This window comes from Mus musculus, chromosome 13 (assembly GCF_000001635.26).
Source record: "Mus musculus strain C57BL/6J chromosome 13, GRCm38.p6 C57BL/6J".
NCBI classification, from domain to species: Eukaryota; Metazoa; Chordata; class Mammalia; order Rodentia; family Muridae; genus Mus; species Mus musculus.
The window spans coordinates 106,907,467-106,929,934 of record NC_000079.6 but is presented as its reverse complement, the minus strand read 5'-3'; the positions used below and the strand labels follow the sequence as shown (position 1 = coordinate 106,929,934).

The following is a 22,468-nucleotide window of genomic DNA, read 5'->3' as shown; positions in this document are numbered from 1 at the left end:
TTTCCCTTCGTAACAGCTTACCACGGTCTTTACAGTATATTTTACCTTGTTTTTTCCCCTTGTAGAATTGAACGCAGAGGTTCCTATGGTGTATTTAGAAATATACCAGTAGAGGCTGTTTATTGTTAAACACTGTGAGTGTAGGTGGAGTTTTCCGAGTGGTACAGGAGTACCCTGAGAAGGTTAGACTGAGGAGGCGTAAAAAGGGAGAGGCTTGGCTGCTTCTTGTGGCTTTACTCAACTATAGTAGAGACAAGGAATTATCTACAAATTGATTACTCTGTGTTGTTGTTTGTATTTGAGATGGTGCTTTAGTATGTAGTCTTGGGAAGTTTGAAACTTGCCCGCCCATAGACTGTGTTGGCTTGAACTGGAAGAGATCATCTGTGCCTTCTGGGTGCTGGGGTTTCAAGTGTGACTGTATTTGGCCAAATTCATTTAACAGCTTTTTTTTTTTTTTGGTTGTTGTTGCTACTAATCTAGTTCATTTAAACCAAACATGGTAATACAGAAAGGAGACTGAGGTGGCAGCTGGCCAGAATCTTTGTGGGTCACAGATGCAGAACAGCTATGCGTCCTTGGACCCATTCTTCAGTAACAGACAAGTCAGCTTATCAGCTATTTTTTATTACTCTATGCCAGGTATTATTCTAGTGTCTAGGATACATTTTGAGCAAATTTAAGTCCCTCTTCCCTGGCCATTAAATTTAAATTGAGAGGCTGTACAGTAATGATGTATACATAGTAACATGTCAGGGTTATAACAGTGTTCCCAGAAAGATTACGGCTGTCAGACGTTAGAACGTCTGGTGGAGGGATTGTTATGCTTCGCTTTCGTTGTCAACTTGACACAAACTAGGCTCACCCGGGAAGTATTGTCCCCCTCATATGGCCTTATTGCCATGTCTGTGGGGAATTTTCTTGCTTAGTATACATTGATGTAGCAGCCCAACCCAGTGTAGGCAGTGCTCTCCCCGTGCAGGTGAGTGTACCTGTATGCTTTCTTCTCTGATGAGATATGATGGCATATATGAATGAAGAATACACATTTTAAAAAAATTATTTATTTATTTTTATGTATGTGAGTACACTGTAGCTGTCTTCAGACACACCTGAAGAGAGCATCAGATCCCATTACAGATGGGTGTGAGCCACCATGTGGTTGCTGGGAATTGAACTCAGGACCTCTGGAAGAACAGTGCTCTTAATTGCTGAGCCGTCTTTCCATCCCGAATACACATTTTTAAACTTTACGTAGTTCATGATTTGTTAGGTAAGCTACAGTTAAGCAAGGAAATAGGTATAATCATAGAAATGTTTAGAAGCTAGGTCAGCGTGAGGTAGTGCTTTCCTGTCTTGTGCAGTTGGAGATGTCCACAGAAGGTCATGTTTGTCGTGAGCAGTAACTTCAGTAGTGCTGCTCAGTAGCAGCACGTCACAGCTAGAGACTAGTGTGGTGACTCATCAGAGGGATCTAGCAGTTTTGCTAGAATCAGGGTTAATTTTTTTTTTCTCTACAAGTGGTCATCCCCCTTTCTCCTTCTTCCACCCTCCCTGTTTCTATCCCTTTCTTTCTTCCAAGATCTAGCTATGTAGCCTGGCCTGGCCCTGAATTCATAATTCTCCTTCCTTAGTCTACAGAATGTTGCTGGGATTACGATGTGTACCAACATGCCTAGCACCAATATTAAGTTTGTTTGTTTTTCCTCACCTTCATCCCAGCACCATAGAGGGAGAAGCAGGTTGATGGATGTTTGTGAGTTCAAGGCCAGCCTGGTCTATATAGTAAGTTCCAGGACAGTCAGAGCTGCATAGTAAGATCCTGTCTCAAAAATGAACGAAGGTTGTTTAAGTTAATAAACTGTCCCTTTCTTTAAGCTTTCTAACAGGTAACGTTTTTATATTAAATTTGTTATAGCTCTTATGTTTCTGGTTTTGTGTGTGTGTGTGTGTGTAGTCTGTCTATGGAGGCCAGAAGAGGGAATGGAATCCTCTGTCTGTCTGTCTGTCTGTCTGTCTGTCTGAGGAGGCCAGAAGAGGGAATGGGATCCTCAACTGGTGGTTATAAACTGCCTGATGTCTGTGCTAGAATGCAGATTTGAGTCTTCTGAGAGGATAACAGGTGCTCTTAGCTGCTGAGCTTTGTTCTAGCCCCATGGTTGGTTCACTTGCTTGCTCTTTGAAAATAATAATAATAATAATTATTATTATTATTATTATTTTTGGTTTTTCAAGACAGGGTTTCTCTGTATAGCCCTGGCTGTCCTGGAACTCACTTTGTAGACCAGGATGGCCTCAAACTCAGAAATACGCCTGCCTCTGCCTCCCGAGTGCTGGGATTAAAGGTGTGCACCACCATGCCTCGCAAAATTATTTTTTTATTTTTTTGAGATTTTAATTACATTATTTTCCTCTTCCCTTTCCACCCTCCCATATCCTCTTCTTTGCTCTCTTCCAAATTCATGGACTTTTTTTTCATTAATTGTTTTACATACATATGTGTATAGAACCCAGGTTCCTGTGCATGACAGGCAAGTGCTGTGGTAAGTTACATCCCAATCCTATTTTAAAAAAATGAGATGGAGTCTTGCTAAGTTGTCCAGGCTGGCCTAGAACTCTTGATTTCCAGAAATCTGCATGGGGGACATTTAACACTGGCTCTTTTGAATCGTAGTGGTACACACCTTTAATCCTAGCACACTAGTGGAAGAGTCAGCCTAAGTCTACATAACAGATTTTAGGCAGCTGGGGCTACATAGAGACTCTGTTTCAGGCAAAACAAAATATTCTAGCACTTGTAATCATCTGCCCTTTAAGTTGACAGTGTCTTTCCAATTAAAGCACCTGCTTTAAACTATCTCAACTCATAAATGAAAGTGTTGACAGGAAGCAACACCTTTATGGGTGTCGAGGACTTGTGTTGAGAGGTTGCTGTCATTCTTTGGTAAACTGTTTATTATAGTTATTTCCAAGACACTATCTCTTTAACCTTTAACACTTAAAATCCACATTTATTTATTTGTTTGGTGTGGTGTGTGTTACCACAGCATACACGGGGACAACTTTGTGGGAGATAATTCTCTGAACTATGTTGGTCCTGGAATTTGAATGCAGGTGATCACATCAGGCTTGGTGGTAGATCCTGAGACATCTTGCTGGTCTTGCTTTTTTACTCTGAGATGTGGTCTCATTACATGGACCAGGCTGGCCTTGAACTCAGGGTACCAGCGTAGTTAGATACTGGGAAGGACCATTGCTGATTGCAGACTTTTTATTGTATCCTTATTTGACAGAAAGAATAAGGTGGCTCTCTGGTGTCCTCTTCAGGCACATTTAGACCATGCTTGGAGAATCCATCCTGATGGTCTAATACCTACCTAACTTCTCAGCTCCAAATACCTAACTTAGGCCTTAGATTTCAGCATATGAACTGGGGAAGGTACATAGTCATTTATCACGTAACAGGATTGCTGCAGACTGGACTCAGTCGCCCCTGTGGGCAAGGAATCGGCGGGGTGACAGACACGAACACAAGGGAGTGTTGATCTGAATGTAATTTCTCAAAGCCAGCATCAGACTTATATTATAGAAGAAAACAAGGAAGTTAGGTGATTCATTAAGGTCATCCAAGGTACATTGAGGTTACCCGATTCAAATCGACTCTTTACCCAAAACAGAGAAATGCATACACAAAAGCTGACAGGAACCAGGCAGTGTTTACAACTGGGATTAAAAAAAATCAGTGTTTACAACTAGAATCAAAAGCAGTGTGCCCTTGCCATTGTTAATTCACCTTCTCCCTAGGCCATTGTAAATTCCTGTGTATGGGAGTGACTCAGCTGTTATTCTAAGTATTTACTCTAGTTCTTTCTTAGACCACACCCTTCCTTCTTCCTAGGCCATTGTAAATTCCTTCACGTGGGAGTGACTTAGTTGTTATTTTATGTATCTGTAGGGAACCTCCATTTATCAGAAGAACCAACCAACTTTCTTCTAATATGTAATGTAGTCTGCTATACATGACCGTAATGAGAATTCTAAGTTAACTTTGTTGAACTAGCCCTGAGATTTCTAGCTCTTATCCAGTAAATTGTAATGCCTGATTTCTTTCGCTGTTTAACACTGGAGGCTTTTCGTCTGAATGAGTAGCATTACCTATAACACCAACTATCGCAAGAACACATCTGGAGCATTCGTGCTGTGGGATGCCAAGGCTCCAGGAGACTAAGTTTCCGTGAAACTTTTTGCCTCAGGACTGCGTCCAAGCTTTTGGGCCTGCCACTCAGACTTCACTGGAGTGGGTGTGGCACAGGATTTTCTTATCCCTCCTTTACTTTTGAGACATTCCTGCTATATGCAAGGATTGCACTTCACTCAGTTGATGTTTTAAGTATCGTTGAGTATGAGTCTCTGTCGCTGTCCACTTTGAGTGAGTTTGCTAACACTAGGGAGGGGAGGCTGAGGTAGGAGGATTCCACAGTAGGAAATCAGAATTTGGAAACTTGAGGTTTTGTGTATGTGGGCTCTCCAGTTTCATCTTACATTTACTTTTTGAAACAATAGAAAACAATTTTCTTTAGAAATATATTGATTTATGTGTAGTAATTGCAATTATGGGAGTTCTAAGTAATGTTGTAGCTAGTGGATAGGAAAGGTCAGAATGTGGGTGGCCAGGAGAAAGTGCTTTTCAAACCCTGCAGGCTTCCCTCCACTTATGTTACTGTGCATTTTTGTAGTAGATATAATGTGCATTCAAGTGTGCTAACTTACCATTGCAGACTTCCATGGATCTCAATAGTGCCAGCTCTGTGGTTCTTCAGGTCCTAACACAGGCCACCAGTCAGGATACTGCTGTGTTGAAGCCAGCCGAGGAGCAGCTGAAACAGTGGGAGACACAGCCAGGTTTCTATTCAGTGTTGCTGGTAAGTAGTTCTTGAGATTGTTTGTTTGTTTGTTTATTGTTTGTTTTGTTTTGTTTTGTTTTTTTTTTTTGGGTGGGGAGAGGTTTTAGAGACAGTCCTGGAACTCACTCTGTAGACCAGGCTGGCCTTGAACTCAGAAATCCACCTGCCTCCGCCTACCAAGTGCTGGGATTAAAGGTGTGTACCACCACTGCCCGGCCAGTTTATTTTTTAATACAGTGAGAAATCATTATTTTATTAGCTCTGTACCTATGGAGATTTACGTACGGCTTACTGAAACTGATCCAGATGCTTGGCTGCCATTGTCACCATCACCACGGCAGTGTAAGGCTCCTGAGGGTGTTTTACAAGTGATTTTTGATGAATCAACATTTTAATGAAAACTTTTGTTTTTTATTTTCTGAGACAGAGTTTCTCTATGTAGTCCTGGCTGTTCTGGAACTCACTCTGTAGATCAGGCTGGCCTTAAATGGAAAGAAAGCCACCTGCCTCTGCCTTCCCAGTGTTGGGGGTCAAAGGCGTGCACCACTACTACTTGGCCTAATTTAAACTTTTAGTAGAGAAAGTCACTTTCTTTGGCTCTGTGTTTTGGGGCTGATTAATGACTTTCTGCTTTTATTGTCCAAGCATTCATTCTGTATAAGAACTGGACAGGATATATTCTCAGTGTCTGTTGAGAACTATCAGACTGTGATGGCTTTTCAGTTTGCCACACCCGTGCTGACGTGAAGACGGTAGGCAGTGTCTCCTCACCCCCGTCTCAGTGCATTGACTTGGACTCGCTCTGCATCAGCATCAACATCAGGAACACCGTCCGTGTTCAGGATTTTTCAGTTTTTTTTCTTTTATTAGTTTTTTTTTTTTTTTCAATAATAGAAGCAAATCTAGGATCTAGTGCATGCAAGGCAAGGACTCACCATTGACCTGGTCTCCCTTTGTATCCTCTATTTCACTTTTAAACATTGTTTTTGGTTTTGCTGAGACAGGGTCTCATTGTGTAGCCCTGGTTTGCCTGGAAATTGGTATGTAGACCAGACTGACCATCAACACATTGGTATCACCATGTCTCTGCCTCCTGGTTGCTAGAATTAAAGGCATGTGCTCCCATGACTGGCAAAATGTTGTTGATTTTTTTTTCCCCCCATCTAAAATTTTAATCTTTTTTTAAAAAAAATATTATTTATTTTATATATATGCGTGCACTATAGCTGTATTCAGATACACCAAAAATGGGCATCAGATCCCATTACAGATGGTTGTGAGCCACCATGTGGTTGCTGGGAATTGAACTCAGGACCTCTGGAAGAGCAGTCAGTGCTCTTATCTGCTGAGCCATCTCTCCAGCCCTTAAATATTTTCATACAGAGGATCTTTTATATTTTCTGGCATTGAACTCTGTTCTCTGCCTCCACCTCCTGAATGAGTGTATGAATTACTAATAACTGCTAAGATAATTTTTTTCTCCTTTTTTGCTTGTGCATTTTGTTTTGAGTTACCATTAGTTGTTGTATTGGTGCATTTTCATAAAGTGCTTTTATTTATTAGTGAATATGTGTGGGTACTTAGAGTCTTTGGGGGAGGGGATTGTTGTATGGCAGGTGCTGACTTCAGATTCAGTGACCCTCCTGTCCAGCTCCCCAGTGCTGGGGTTCCAGGCATCTGCCGCCACACCTAGCCTGCACATATAGACATTTGTATAAAGTGCTGTGTGCGTGGCTTCTGCTGCTCTGGTGGATGACATTGGAGCAGTGGTTCTCAACCTTCCTAATGCTGTGACCGCTGACCACACTTCCTCATGTCGTGGTGACCCCCAACCATAGCATTATTTCAGTGCTACTTCATAACTGTAATTTGGCTACTGTTACGCACGTAATGTAAATATCTGACATGCAGGAGGTCCCACAGCTGGAGAACCACTGCTTTGGAGAGTCATGCACATATGCATACAAAATACATACATACATACATACATACATACATACATACATACATACACACACACACACACGGGCACCTGGTTCTTTTTTTTTTTTAAAGATTTATTTATTTATTATATGTAAGTACACTGTAGCTGTCTTCAGACACTCCAGAAGAGGGCGTCAGATCTTGTTACAGATGGTTGTGAGCCACAATGTGGTTGCTGGGATTTGAACTCCAGACCTTCGGAAGAGCAGTCGGGTGCTCTTACCCACTGAGCCATCTCACCAGCCCGGACCTGGTTATTTCAAGGCTGGCTTCAACATGCAGTGTAACCAAGGATGAGTTTGAATTTCTGATTCTCCAGCCTCCACTGGCCAAGTATTGGGTTACAAGTAAGCTCCTCCATGCTCAGATTACAAGCTGGTGGAGATTGAACCTGGGGCTCTATGCGTGGTCAGCGAGCAGTGTCCCAGCTGAGTTATAACTTCAAACTTTAAAAAAGATGGAGTTGTACTCTCTAGCTTAGGCTCGTGTGCAGTTTGCTTCCTCGAACAGGCTAGTTTTGAATGCTTCTTGCCTCAGCCTTTTGAATGTTGAGGATAAAATAGTTTTTGAATAGGGCATGGTAGCCCCATAATCCCAGCACTCAGGAGGCTGATGCAGTGAGGCAAAGATCTTAAGTTTGAGGCTAGGTTGGTCTACGTAGCCAGTTAGTGTACTGAGTCTTTCTCATACCCACCAGCAGCATAAATAATGACATGGAGGCTTCTACAGTTTAAGGGTTAGGCCTTTTGTTAGGGTAGTCTTCCAATTGGCTCATCTAATTTGACCTGACTGTCAGACCTATAGCCAACCCTGTGGCTAGCTGTATACCTTTCTTGGCTCTACTACCATCTGATTTCTTTCCCTCCGCCATCATTCTCTCTCTGCCTGGAAGTTCCACCCCCCTATTTCCTGCTCCAGATATTGGCCGTCAGCTCTTATTATAACTCTTATTATAACCACTCAGTATGGAGACAACCTCTGGTCTATTTCTAGATTGCCTTTAGTCAGGTGAGGAAAGATGAATATTTACAAAGTAGAAAACCTGGTGATGGGTCAAAGAAATGACAATACCAGAATCCTGCCAGCACTTAGTTCTCTGATGGTACAGAATTAACAAATGAAAATACAGAGATACACCTTTACACAAAGCAAAGAAAGATTACCCCAACAAGTTAAAGTCTAGCCTGGACATGTAGACTCATAGCAGCACTCATACTGAGGGCGATGGAGGTTCATCTTGCTGTGTGGTACTTGCTGGCTTAGAACTTGTTATATGGCCCAGACTGGCCTGGAACTCAGAGGTGGACCTACCTTTGCTTCCTAAGTACTACGATTAAATACAAGCACCAGCGTGCCTGCTGTGCACTGGGATTATTTTACAATTTGTTTTCTGTGAATGAAGGTTTTGCCTGCATGTATATATGTATGTATGTGTACCATGTGTGTGCTTGGTGCCCACAGAGACCAGAAGAGGCCATTGGATACTCCTGGAATTATTGACAGTTGTGAGCCATCTTATATGGGTGTTAGGAACTCAGTCCAGGCCCTCTGCAAGACTAACAGGCTTTCTCCATTGAGCCATCTTTCCAATTTCCCAGGCTAACCTTTTTAAAGCCTATTAGACAATTTCCCCATTGATTATCAAGATCATGTTGCATGGTTTAACTGCATTCTTATTTTCATAGTTTGCCACCATTGTGCAAAGCAGTAACTATGGATTAGTGATTTGACTAACATAGCTTGTTATATCACATCTCACCTTTATTTTATTTTGTTTTTTGTTTTTGTTTTTGTTTTTTTTTTGTTTTGTTTTTTGTTTTTGTTTTTCGAGACAGGGTTTCTCTGTGTAGTCCTGGCTGTCCTGGAACTCACTCTGTAGACCAGGCTGGCCTCGAACTCAGAAATCCGCCTGCCTCTGCCTCCCGAGTGCTGGGATTAAAGGCGTGCGCCACCACGCCCGGCTTTGTTGTTTTTTAAATCGTATGAGTGTGTGCTTGTGTATGTGTGTATGTACCATGTGCATGCGGTGCCTATGGAGGCCAGAAGAGGTCATGAGACCCCACTGGAACTGTAGTTACAGACTGTTGTGACCCTCCATTTGTATTCTGGGAACTGATGCCAGGTGCTCTGGGATTCTTAACTGTTGACCATTTCTCTAGCCCCATGAGCGTGATTGCATTGGTAAGTAGTCTTGTTATTGTGAAATAGGTTATTGTTTTCTTTTTTAGTTACTTTTCCTATTGCGATAAAACACTCCAGCAAAACCAATTTATGGAAGGACACGTTTATTGGGCTTCATTCACAGTTCGAGAATCCATCGCGTCTTAGTTGGGAAAGAATGGCAGCAGGAGCTTGAAGCCGCTGGTCACAGTGCATCCATGCTCAGGCAGCAGGATGCGGTGAATGGCTATGCTGAGCTAAGCTGTCTCCTGTTTCTGTGCCCAGCAACAGGGCCCCCTACTTTTAGAGTGGGTCTTCTCAATTTAGTTAGGTCTAGTTTACGTTTAGTTTAGAGTAGGTCTTCTCAATTCAGTTAACCCAATCAATCTACTTGTTACTTCCAATTTTTTTATCAAGAACATTTTCTAACATACTTGAAAGAATAGTATAATGAATCTTTACATATTTATCTGTTGGTTAAACTTAATGGGATGCTTTTGAATTGGCATGCTATCTTCTGTTTATCCCAGACTGACTGACCTGGAACTTGAGATGCTCCTGCCTGAGCATCAAACGCTGGGGTTGCAGTAGCACCTAGCTAAGGAGACCTTTCTTAGAGTACACAGTAGAAGTATATATTTTAAGAAAATACCAATACGATATATGTTGTGATGAAGTTTAAGCAAAATAAATAATAAAAAAAAATCTGGGCCAAGGTTATAGGCCAGTTGCTGACCTACTATGCATGCAGCCCTGGGTTCAATCCTCAGTATCTCATGAGCTGAGTATGGTGGTGCAAACCTGTGATACCAGCATCTGGAGGTGGAGGCATGAAGTTCAAGGTCATTACTGGCTGTGTAGCAATGCATATTGGCCAGCCTGAGATACTCGAGATATTTTCTCAAGAATCAAACATGTAGGGATGCTTGGTGGAGTGTTTGCCTCACAGACATGAGGACTCCAGTTTGATCCTCAGAACTCAATGTAAAAGTGACCGGGGTGGTGGAGCCAGAGACAGGGTGGTCCTGGGAACTCACTGGCATGCCAGTCTGACCTAATAGGAGGTGTGTGGCACTTCTGAGATGACACCTGAGGTTGTCCTCTGGCTTCCATATGAAGCCATTCACACAGTGAACATGCACCTACATGCAGTAGTACAGACCCTCAAAAAATATGCAGGCAAATCCATGCCTTATTTTGGTATGTTAATTATATTTTTAAATGATTGCATGTTTATTCTAATGCAATTGTTTTTATTCACAGAATATTTTTACGAATCACACCCTTGATATAAATGTACGGTGGCTTGCTGTGCTGTATTTTAAACATGGGATTGATCGTTACTGGAGGCGTGTCGCACCGCAGTAAGTTCTCTCGGCCGGCCCCAAGTGTAACCCATTCCTAAAGAAAGAAGAATGAGATGGCGCCCGTGTATGCCCAAGGCTTCGTCAGGTGTTTATTTGCACAAGCGCTAAAATTGGGGCAGCAGAGAAGTGAGCATGATCTTTGTGTAAGGACGACATGGAGATGTGAAAAGCACCTGATGTGTAAAAGAAAACAAATGTGCTAACCACTGGAGAAATGTATTTGCATAGTTCAACAGCCACATCATTGGTTTTCTACCTGGGTTTGTGTCCTCCCATGTGTGCGTGCTTGCGTGGGTTTTTGCCTGCCTGTCTTAGTGTTCAGTTTCTGAGGATCTGAGGTTTTTCTTTTTTTATTAGATTTTTTTTAAATGTTTTGATTTTTGAAAAGGAAATCCTATATTATATCTGCATTCAATGAATCTTCATTTCTGGGTCTTGCATTTTCTCTGGGAAGAATGGATGGATATCATGCTTTTACAGTTTCATTAGACTAAGCTTTAACTAAGAGTAAAGTGAGAAGGTTCACTTTAAGAATTAATTAACACATAATGTAGTTTATGGACAGGCAGGGCAGACAAGCCTGTAATTTTGTTAGAAAATGGATTTTGCTGAATAAATAACATTAGCTTTGCTCTCCAGTAGGTGGCACTAAAGCTCTATAGGTTATCATTTGGATAAGTAATGTAAATTGTTTTATTCTGAGTATTTCGGAGTGCCTGTGAAGCCTTCCCTTGAACAGTATCAGAAAGTACTGGTGTATTTTTAGGCCAAACTTTAGTATGAAGCTAACCCTTTTTTTTTCAGGAGTAATTGATGGTTTGGATGAAAAATGAAGCAATTGATGATGAGAGATGTGTGCTTGTTTGTTTGCATTTTGGGACAAGGTTTTGCTATATAGCTGTGGCTAGCCTAGAACTTGCTGCATAGACCGGGCTGGCCTGGAACTTAGAGCTAAGCCCTTGCTTGTGCCTCTTGAATTCTTGGAGTACAGGCACGTGCCTCTATGTCTGGCTAAACTAGTCTAAATATAAACAGTTAAGGAAGGAATCATAGTGTTGAATAGTCACGCTGTCTTCTAGTGTTTATTGAGATAAACGTGGGCCTGAAGAGGAACGCACTTACAAAGGTCACAGAGTTGGCGGGTTAGGAGTTGATTTTAGCTGCATATTGAAGCACTGAAAAGTTTGTGGTTTTGCTGTTAGTTATAGTTCTTATTCTGACCATTATTTTCAGAGGATGAGAATCAACTAACTTAAGCTTATGCTATTTTCATACATCATTCAGTTTAATGGCCATAACTAGGTGCTCTCCGTTCTGTTTGAGGTCAAGCCTGAATTTAAGAGCAGATTCGTTGTGAAGATTTGCTATATGGACTGATTGTGTGCACAGTGCATCTGTGAAGTAGGCCACATGGCCTTCCCTTCGTTGCAGGACCTGGTGCCTTCTTCTACAGCCAACACTTTTGTTTCCGTTTTCTGTGTTGAAGATTTTTCAAAATTAAATTCACATGTTGTTACTATTTTGTAAAGACTTATCAGACTGTGTGTGGGTTGCTGTCAAACTCCTTCCAGTGCTGGGAGTGCAGACGTGTGCCACTGTGCACTCTGTATAGAGGAGCCATGAGATGTCCCTGGTTGGCCACACCAGTCTTTCCTTTAGTTGCTGGGTTTTTTTTTTTTTTTTTTTCTTTAAATAAGATCTCACATACTTTTTATTTTTTGGAATTAATGTTCTTTTACTAGCTTGATGAGATGGAAGTTTGGATAAGTTTATTTTCAGGTTTTTTTTTGTTGTTTGTTTTTGTTTTTCTTTTTGTTTTTTTTTTTTTTAAAGATTTATTTATTGTATGTAAGTACACTGTAGCTGTCTTCAGACACCAGAAGAGGGAATCGGGTCTCATTACGGATGGTTGTGAGCCACTATGTGGTTGCTGGGATTTGAACTCAGGACCTCTGGAAGAGCAGTCAGTGCTCTTAACCGCTGAGCCACCTCTCCAGCCCTATTTTCAGATTTTGTTGTTGTTGTTGTTGTTTTTAAATAGTTGTTAATCTAAAGCCCACGATGCTCCACAATCTGAAGCTTTCAGTTGCTGCTCTGTACCACAGGAAGGGAACTCTACAAACCGACCTCAGGTTACAAATCTCAGCTACTGTGTGAGTGCAGTATCCTCCCAGGTTACCTTTAGGCCCTGTGTATTAGGTGTGCATAAACATGAATGTAGGGCTGGAGAGAGGGCTCAGTGGTTAAGAACAGTGACTGCTCTTCCAGAGGTCCTGAGTTCAATCCCCAGCAACCACATGGTGACTCACAACCATCTGTAATGGGATCTGATGCCCTCTTCTGGTGTGGCTGAAGATAGCAACGGTGTACTCGTATAAATAATAAATAATTGGAAAAAAAAACCATGAATGTATTTCATGTTGGACTTGGGTTCTATCTTAAAGATAGAAATATCCAACAATCTGAAAGAAATAACCTGAACTCTGAAATTGATTTCTGAAGCACTTTGGACATGACACTCTGCCTGTGTGGACATTTAGAACACTAGAGTTTTCGTGTAACCATGACTTCAGTTCAGTTGCAAAAACCTAGAAATGTAGTCTTATTTTCATTTCATTCATTCTGCCTACCGATTGGTTGATGGGCGGGAGGTGGATACTGTGTTTTTCCCCTGAGCTATACCCTAGCTCCTCATTAGCATTTTAAACAGAGCATAGTGGCTCAAGCCTGTAATCTCAATTTGAGGCTGAGGCAGGAGGATTGTTATGAGTTTGAGGCCAGCCTGGGTTGCGTCATGAGGTCTGGGTCAGCCTGGTCTGAAGAGTGAGATGCTGTCTCAGGTCAAATAGAATTTTTTTTTTTTTTTTTTTTTTTGGTTTTTTCGAGTCAGGGTTTCTCTGTGTAGTTCTGGCTGTCCTGGAACTCACTCTGTAGACCAGGCTGGCCTTGAACTCGCAAATCCACCTGCCTCTGCCTCCCGAGTGCTGGGATTAAAGGCGTGCACCACCACTTTGTTTTAAATTTTGCTTGAATTATCTTTTTTTATAAGAAAGCTTTTTAGTATTCCACAAGGATCACAGCAGCCATGGCAGTAACAGGCTTGCCAACTGAATCGCTTTTCTGACCTACAGCTATAGGTTAATCAGCAACATTTTGTCAAAAAAAAAATTTTTTTTTTTTTCGAGACAGGGTTCGTCTGTATAGCCCTGGCTGTCCTGAAACTCACTCTGTAGACCAGGCTGGCCTCGAACTCGTCAATTTTTAAACATAGAGATTTTTTTTAGTAATTTTTAAATTATTTTTTAAAAATAATATTTTCTTATTTTACCAAAATACTCTAAGATGGATAATTAATGACTTATCAGCATTTGAAAACGTGTTTTGTAGTTGGGGATTCTAGTGTTTTGTGTATGTCAGTTATCTAAGATCTGTAAATTATACTGTTAAGACTTCTGTATCTATTGCCTTTTTCCATGTTTTCTGAAAACTTCTCCAAACACCAAATATACTTGCCTATTCTTTCTCAGTAGACTTTGCTTCCTGTATATTGAGGTTGCCATAGTCCCATAGGTATTCAAGGTTATAGTAGTCAAGTCTTATGAAAATGTCCTCCTTTAGCGTTAGTAATGAGTTTGGACTTAGAGTCTAGTTTGTCTGACATTGAGAGAGCCCCAGCAGCTACACTATGGCTCCTATTTGCTTGTTATGTCTGTGGTTGGTGTTGGTATTATGTCTTTTTCATTATTACTTTGTTTCATTTCCAGTTAGTTATTTTTATAAGTAGCAAATAGATGGTTTTTTATTTTAAAATGTGTGTGTATGTGTGTGTGTGTGTACGTACGTACGTACGTGCGTGTGCGTGTGTGACTACATGTATATGTGTGCAGGTGCCTGGGGAGGCGTGGGATGCACTGGAGCTAGAGTTACGGGCAGTTGTGAGCTACCTGATGTGTGTGCTGAGAATCAAACTCTTGTCCTCTATAAGTGCAGCACATATTCTTAATCACTGAAGCATCTCTGTAGGTTGTGGGTTTTGCTTTTATCCAACATGGCACACGTTTCTATTTTGGTATTATGCCCATTACATTTACTGTAAGGACTGAATGGTTGGGATCAAATCTGCTACCCACTCATTCTCTCTTAGAAATAGTGCTGAATGCTGATATCGTGTACACAGATGCCTGTTAGAGTTTTATATCTATTTTTATTTACTTTTTGTTTTAGTATTTATTTTTGATTTTTTTTTTTTTTGAGACAGGGTCTTAGTGTGTAGCACTGGTGGTCCTGAAATTTACTGTGTAGATCAGGTTTGTCAGATTTACCTATCTGTCCTCTGAGTGCTGGAATTAAAGGTGTGAGCCACCATACATGGCTTTGTTTTAGTTTTTAAAGACAGGGTCTTTTTATAGCCATACTGTATATGTGAGACTGGCTGTGAAATCCTGATACTTTGCCTCCACCTCTAAAGCGCTGCTAGAATTACACAGTGCTCTGCTTGCTGCACACAGCCTGGCATTCATGTTTTGTGTCCAGTCTTCATTTCCAGTTTATCCTTGAGTCTGACTTGAGATTATTCAAGGATTTGGGAAAAAAAAAAAACATGTTAGTTCACTTGTTCTCTTTGAAAGCTTGTGTAGCACAACTTTACAATTCAGGTGAATACCATTGTACTTGTCATGTATTAGAGCGTGCTTATGTTTTAGTACATTACGTCAGTTTTTCTACCTAATGTAAGAACCTCATTATAATACTTTAACTCTATTTAAGCCTTCCTATGTAATGCTGTTATGGGTACATATTTTCTACTAACTCTGTCTGTCTGTCTGTCTGTGTATCTATCTATCATCTATTTGTGTGTGTGTGTCTGGTTGAGCACATTCCATGTCACATGTATGGAAGTCAGATGACAACTTGGAGTTGTTTCTCTTCTACAATGTGAGTTTCAGGAATTGAGCTGAGACTGTCATGGTTAGATAGACAAGCGTTTGTCTGTCTGCCTGCCTGTCTATTTATTCATTTATGGCAGGGTCTCCTGTGTAAGCCAGACTGGGCTTGAACTCCTTGTCCTCCTGTTTGTGGTTCTTGAGTTGTTAGCAGTGGACACTCGGTCAGAGCTACCTGTCTCCGTCTCCACTGACTCACTGTGCTCCATTTTAGAATCTCTCCTTGATACTTAAGAACAAAACAAAACCAGATTCTGAGTGTCCACTGAAATTCTCCATCTCCTACATACTTAAAAAACAGTTACTTTTAAGTGTGGTTTTGGTGACTATAGTGCCTGCTTGTGTTTTGAATTTAGTCATGTATTGGTTAGTTTCTGGGCTCTGCATAGTGTATGTTTTGTTTGGATGCTAACATAGTATAATTACAGTTGGAGAGGCTTTAATTTCTGTTGTCTTTCATGAGAAAGAATTTAGGTAAGCAGACAGGATATGGCCTTAACCTTGATGTAGCTAAGGGTGTTTTTGTTGTTTTGTTTTTTGGTTTACTGTTTACCTCAGGTTAAAGCTTCCCGGGGATTTTAACTGTACGCCTTGGGTGTTTGTCCTCTGTGATGCTGCTTTCTGTCGACCTTGAGTTCTCTGCTTCCCTAGTGCTGCGAGTCCTGTAGAAATCTCTCGAACTGTAGTCTCTTGGCTGCTGCTTTCAGCTTGTTTTTAAAATTTTTTTCCTGGCTGAGTACCGAAGGGATGCTTGTATTGGCTCATCACACAGTACAGTCTTTTCTTGCTGAGACTGAGTTCTTCTGCCCTGACTGCCTCTTTTGTTTTGGGGTTGTTGGTTTCTTTAGGGTGCCATGCCACAAACTGAATGTTTACAGTTAACCTAGGTTTATTCTCCTACAGACTAGGTAGCTGGAAATCCACAAGCACAAAGTTTGCCTACTTTGAGGGCCCATAGGATTAGTCTTTGATAGTTCCTGGTTGTGGCCAGCAATAGTAGGTGTTTCTTGGCATGTGATTGAATGATTCTAATCTTTGCCCCTATAATCTTTGCCTATAATATTGTCACATGATCTATGCCAAGTGATTTGTGTCTCTGTTTCCATTTTCTTCTTATAAGGGCACCAGGATAGGCATAGAGGTACAGGCTTGTAATCTTAGTGAAGGAAGATAAAATATTGTAACTTGTGAGTTTAAGAGCCCACAGCCCCGGCCTGGGACTAAGAACAAAGCAGAACAGCCTCCAGGCATGGCAGGGCAGGGCTGTTGTTAAGGCATTCCTAAGAACATCTTGACTGTAAAGATAAAAAGGTATGCAAGGACCAGCAGGGCTATATTATCTAAGTCAACACCATCTGGCCAAACCTCCCCTCTGTCTATTGCCCCTTGGCGCCGGGTAAAGTCATACATCAACTGGTTGCTGTGTGAACAAAGATAAGCCCCCAGCCCACAGGAACAAAGTCCTGATGCCCTGTAATCTTTCTGTTAATGTTTGAATAAGCCAATAGTGTGTCACTATGCTGAATTCCACACCCCTAAGCCCCTTACCCCATAAAAGCCCCTGGCTTTCAAGCCTCGTGGCCAACATCCGTTATCTCCTGTGTGGGATGCATGTCAGTCTGGAGCTCCGTAATTAAACGTCCTCACGTAATTACATCAAGAGATGGTCCTTCGTGATTTTTTGGGTGCACGCCGAGTCGGGAATTGGGGGGGTTTCCCCACTAGATCTAACACTAGCACTTGGGAGATTGACACAGGATTTATTTTCAAGGCCTTCTGGGCTTCATAGCATGTTTCAGGTCAGCCTAGCCTCTATATCAAGACCCTGTGTCAGAACAAAACAAAGCAACAAAAAGGAAAAAATTCCAGTATTAGAATAGAGTCCATCAACTCAGAATGATTTTTGTCTTAATGTGATTTAATCTACAAAGACTCCATTATTTCCAAATGAAGTAGTATTCAAAGATACTTGGGTTATATGACTTCAACATTTAATTTTGAGATATGATTTAGCTCATAATATATGCTTTGCTTTTTTTTTTTTTTTAATTTTGGTTTTTCGAGACAGGTTTTCTCTGTGTAGCCCTGGCTGTCCTGGAACTCACTTTGTAGACCAGGCTGGCCTTGAACTCAGAAATCCACCTGCCTCTGCCTCCCAAGTACTGGAATTAAAGGTGTGCGCCACCACCGCACAGCTATACTTTGCTTTTAAAAACTACTTTACTTAAAATTCATTTATTAGTGTGTGTGTGTGTATATCTGGTGTGTGAGTGTGCATATCCCATGGCCTGCATGTGGAGGTCAGAGGATGGTACTGTGCAGTTATTTATTTTCTCCTCCCACCTTTATGTGGACTCTGAAGAACCAAACTCCTTGTAAGACTTTAGATAAAACTGTTTTACTCACAGAGGCATCTTGTTGGCCCTAAAAGGTATGTGTGTGTGTGTGTGTGTGTGTGTGTGTGTGTGTGTGTGTGTGTTTGTTTAAGATTTCTGGAATAATTTGTCTCATACTAGATAAACTATCATAGGCAGAATGAAAAACATTAAAATGATTAAATTTTAATTTAAAAATAGATAATATAAAAGCTGGACATAGTGGTAGTACACATCTGTTATAACACTTGGGAAACTCAGGCAGAAGGATTTTGAGTTTGAGGACTGTTTGGCCCAGTTTAAAAACAGAAGAGGAAAAATATAAAAATGTCAAACTACTGAACCAGTTTAACATTCAACATATATAAAATCCATAGTAACTTCTCTATTTAGCTCAATGTTTTCTTTCTTTGTATATAGTAAATTTTTTTAGTATTGCATATATCCTTTCCAAAGATGAAAAATGAAGGACAAAGTTAATTAATTAATCAATTTTTGAGGCACACTTTGGTTAGTCTGGAACTCGTTGCATAGATCAATCTAGACTCAAATTCAGAAATCTGTTTGTATTGCTTCCAGAGCAGTAGGACTAAGGGTGTTCACTCAGACACTCACCCAGCCTGCTTTATCAGGTTTGTGTGGGCGCTGCTTACATTTGTTTGTTTGTTTACTGTGTGTGTGTGCGCGTGCGTGCGTGCACACTTATGTGCTGGTACGTGAGTGCTGGTTGGAGATCAGAGAACAATCTGTAATAATTCTATCCTTTTCCCCGTGAGTCTGTGTTGTCAAACTTGACTACAAGTGCCTTTTCCTGATGCCTTATTTCACTTACATTCTATGTATGGTTGTCTTGCCTGCCTATATGTACATCTGTGTACCGTGTATGCTCTTGGTGCCTGCAGAGGCTAGAAGAAGGTTTCAGATCTCACACGTCTGCATTACAGAGGCCTAGAAGTTATTATGTGGGTTGGGAACGTGGCCTGTGGAAAAGCAGCCAGGGCTTTAACTGCTGAATCCTCTCGTTCCTACATGCAACATTTATAGGAAGAGTTAGAAAGAAACCAGAAGTCTGATCTGTTGAGTTTTTTGTAGACAAGTGTTTTTATATTCGTAAGGTGAGCATCGACATACTTCATTATCACTCTGAATTTATCTTATTTTCTGTAGATTACTGTATTGTGCTTTCTGTTTATTCATTTGGGAAGGAGCTTTAGGCTTCTCACTTGATGTGTGCCAGCATTTAAGTAATGGCAATAATTCTACTTAAACCTAAGCAGATAATCATGTATTTAAAGGAGTTTTATTGTTAGAATTCATAGCATTCTTGATTCTCTTGCTACTGGGTGGCATTCTCTTGTATAATAATTTTACTTTTTTTTTTTACAGTGCTCTCTCAGAAGAGGAAAAGTCAACATTGCGTGCAGGGCTCATCACCAACTTTAATGAACCAATAAACCAGGTTAGTGACAAAAAAAAAAAAGAAAGCTGAGTGGAGAGTTTGAGGCCATCCTGAGATACGCGTCAGGTCCCCTGCCCTGCCCCTACCAAGAAAGAAAGACAAAAAAAAAAAAAAAAAACCCTGAAGAGTCAAACTTGTAATTTGTGATTAGAAAGACATTTTGATAGCTCTTAGAGTCTATGGACCACTGCATTAAATAGTTTAGTGTAGTTTTAATAATATTTGCTCAACATAGTTAATTCCTGAGAGTTAATTTCAAAATGCGAGTGTATTATTTATCCCTTGCCCTTGATTTCCTAGTTACTCCCCATGGTCTCTCTCTCTCTCTCTTTCTCTCTAGATTGCGACCCAGATCGCAGTGCTGATTGCCAAGGTTGCTCGGTTAGACTGTCCTAGGCAGTGGCCGGAGCTCATTCCCACTCTTGTAGAGTCTGTCAAAGTCCAGGATGACCTTCGCCAGCACAGAGCTCTGCTGACCTTCTACCATGTCACCAAGACGCTGGCATCCAAACGCCTGGCCGCTGACAGAAAGCTATTCTATGATGTAAGTATTTAACATGATTACATGTGATTATGACAATAGTGACATGTGTATAAAAATGACTCATTTTTCTTGTATTAATATTTTTGGAACGATTTTGAAATCTTTCTAATCTACACTGCAGTGGTATGTATGGAAAGCTCACGTAAGTGTCAGTGAGGTTGCTTGTGGTAGGAAACACTTTGAAAGCAGAGAAATTGGTTTGAGATTGTCAGTGTAGCTGAGATGTGATAACGGATCTCTTCAGCAAAGCCGTTCAAAAGGGGATGGTTAGCAGTAAGATTGGCGTGTATAGATAGTTGATGGGTGTAAAATAGAGCTACAACTGAAAGATTATGTTAGTTACCTGTGCTCTAGTGATGATGCTCAACAGAAACAACTCATGGGAGGGGTTTATTTTGCCTCTTGGTTTCAGTCCAACATGACAGGGAAGACAGAGCTGATGTTGGCAGACATTATGTGGTAGAGGCTTCAAATCTTGGTGGACCAGGAAGGTGAGAGCTCAAACAAGTGTTCACCCTACTAATTTTGCTAGGGTGGCCACAGTCCCTAATGTTTCAAAGCTTTACAAAATAGCACCACCAGATATGGATCAAGTTCTTAATCTTTCTTTCTTTCTTTCTTTCTTTCTTTCTTTCTTTCTTTCTTTCTTTCTTTCTTTCTTTCTTTCTTTCTTTCTTTCTTTCTTAAATTTAAATGTTTTTATGTGCATTGGTGTTTTGCCTGTATGTGCGTTTGTGTGAAGATTTTATACCTGGAACTGGAGTTACAGGGAGTTGTGAGCTGCTATGTGGGTGCTAGGAATTGATCCTGGGTCCTCTGGAAAATCAGTCAGTGCTCGTAACTGCTGAGTCATCTTCCTACCCCAAGTTTCTAATTTTTGTCTTAAGACAGGGCTTCTTATGGTTCAATTTGGCCTCAAACTTGCTATGTAGCTAAGGAAGACTGAATTGCTGATCTTCATGCCTCCATCTCCCAAGTGCTGGGGTGACCTACCACACACAGCTAGTTTCTAATATTGACAGACCTGAGCCCATCCAGCACATTCCATCCAAACTCTTTCAGGGATGGCAGTCTTTTACCAGCTGTTACTTTCTCCACTTTCTTAGTATGGTTTTAGAGCTGGCTATTTTTGACTTTTCAGAATAGCAATTTCATATTGCTTATGGTGACATTTTGGACTGTACCATGTAATACTGCTGAATTTGAAGGTGTTTGTTTTGGTGTTCTTATTGACGTTTGGTAGTTATGAAAAACATGCATAATTAGAAAGTTTATGATAGGACTCAGAAAACTAAGGTATTTCTAGGACATTGTTTTGCGTGGTTCTTTTTCCTTCAGTGTTCTGTCACTCAGGCTTTCCCAGTGATCCGCCTTTGCCCTGCAGGTTCTTCACTTAACATGTGGTCTGAAGCAGCCTTTTCCAGGCTTGCTCTCTTCTGACAGCTACTCTTCCTCATGCTTAAGCTCCTGTGTAGAGGTGTATGCACATGCACCCATGCTTTCTTCCCTCCGCCTTTTGTTTTTAAAATAAAGGGTATTCTGGCACAGCTACAGCCAGAACACCTGACAGATTCTAAGCGCTGTGAGATGCTTTATTTATTTCTAAAGGAGACTCCTAGCTGTACATGGGGAGGAGTAATTGAAGAGCTGGCAGCTTGCGGAAGATAGACAGTTTAATGGGGCAGCCAGAGAAAAGAGTTCCAGATGAGAGTCTTTGTAAGCCTCTATTCTTTCACAAAAAGCTAGCTAACTTTTCCCTGGTGCACAGTGTAGTGCCTCATGTTTGAGGATAGTTTAGGGAAATAGGGAGAAGTGTGTATTTTTGGGCTATCTCTCATGTTCAATACATTAGTTTTGACAGATGCAGTGGTATATATACACACACACACATATGGTCAACTACATTTTGACTAAGGGCAAAGAGTCACTTGGTCAGGAGTTGTAGACTACTCCAGACAACATAGCCACAAAAAAAGGGAAGAAGGAACAGCAACAAATGCACATTAGTTTTCTGTCTCTGGGTCGCAGGTGATGAGGTTCAGAGCCACTCTTCTGAGATCCTCACTCCTGAGGGCGTAGCTTATAAATCTTGGGTCATGGCATTTTTCTTCTCTTCTTTCCTTCCTCCTTCCTGTCTGCTTCTACTTCTTCCTCCTCTTCCCTTTCCTTTCTGAAACAGCCCAGACTGGCTTCAGATGGCCAAGGGTGGCCTTGCATTCCTGTTCTTGTCCCTGCCTCCCAATTCTGTGCTGTATGTATATGTGTGAGGATTACATGCATGCCGCACCACGCTTGTCTTTCTAGATAGTAATTCTTACATACTCTTATGTTCTTCATTTTAACTTTGTTGGTTTAAATACCTTGTCTTACTTCCAGCAATGGGCGGAGAAACCCCTTGTTGGTGGTGGTGTTCTGTGTCAGTCAGGGGCAGAGCAGATGGCAGTCCTTTGTGCATCCTAGCTTGACACCTGGCTTGGTAGCCAAAGCTGTTTTATGCCTAGGACTCATAAAAATCAAATCAAGCCAAATCAGATCAAAGGTGGCTCAGAAAGAGGAAGACTGACAGAGACCTTCAGATCACCATGCTACCCACAGACTTGCCTTCTAGTGAATGGCACAGGCAGGCCATAGACATCTGCTTGCTGACACTCCACATAGCAGCATGGATGGAGGATGTCACTCAGGGACCTGCTAGCTGTGTGGCCAGCCTGTACCTGGAGCCTCCACAGTGTG

The 22,468-nt window shown here is 41.2% G+C and overlaps 1 protein-coding gene and 1 non-coding gene across 3 annotated transcripts in view; both read left to right on the top strand.

Annotated features, from left to right (window-relative positions):
* Window positions 1-22,468, top strand: part of Ipo11 (importin 11) — a 142,520-nt gene that overhangs the window by 7,024 nt on the left and 113,028 nt on the right. For both annotated transcript variants that reach the window (NM_029665.4, NM_001360897.1), the window contains exons 2-5: window positions 4,779-4,922; window positions 10,311-10,411; window positions 19,119-19,191; window positions 19,532-19,735. In NM_029665.4, the coding sequence (NP_083941.2) occupies window positions 4,785-4,922; window positions 10,311-10,411; window positions 19,119-19,191; window positions 19,532-19,735 (516 nt within the window). In that variant the 5' untranslated portion in view covers window positions 4,779-4,784. The remainder of the gene's footprint in view (window positions 1-4,778; window positions 4,923-10,310; window positions 10,412-19,118; window positions 19,192-19,531; window positions 19,736-22,468) is intronic.
* Window positions 22,103-22,245, top strand: LOC115488227. Its single transcript, XR_003950740.1, has one exon. It is a non-coding gene; the product is annotated as a small nucleolar RNA SNORA48 (small nucleolar RNA).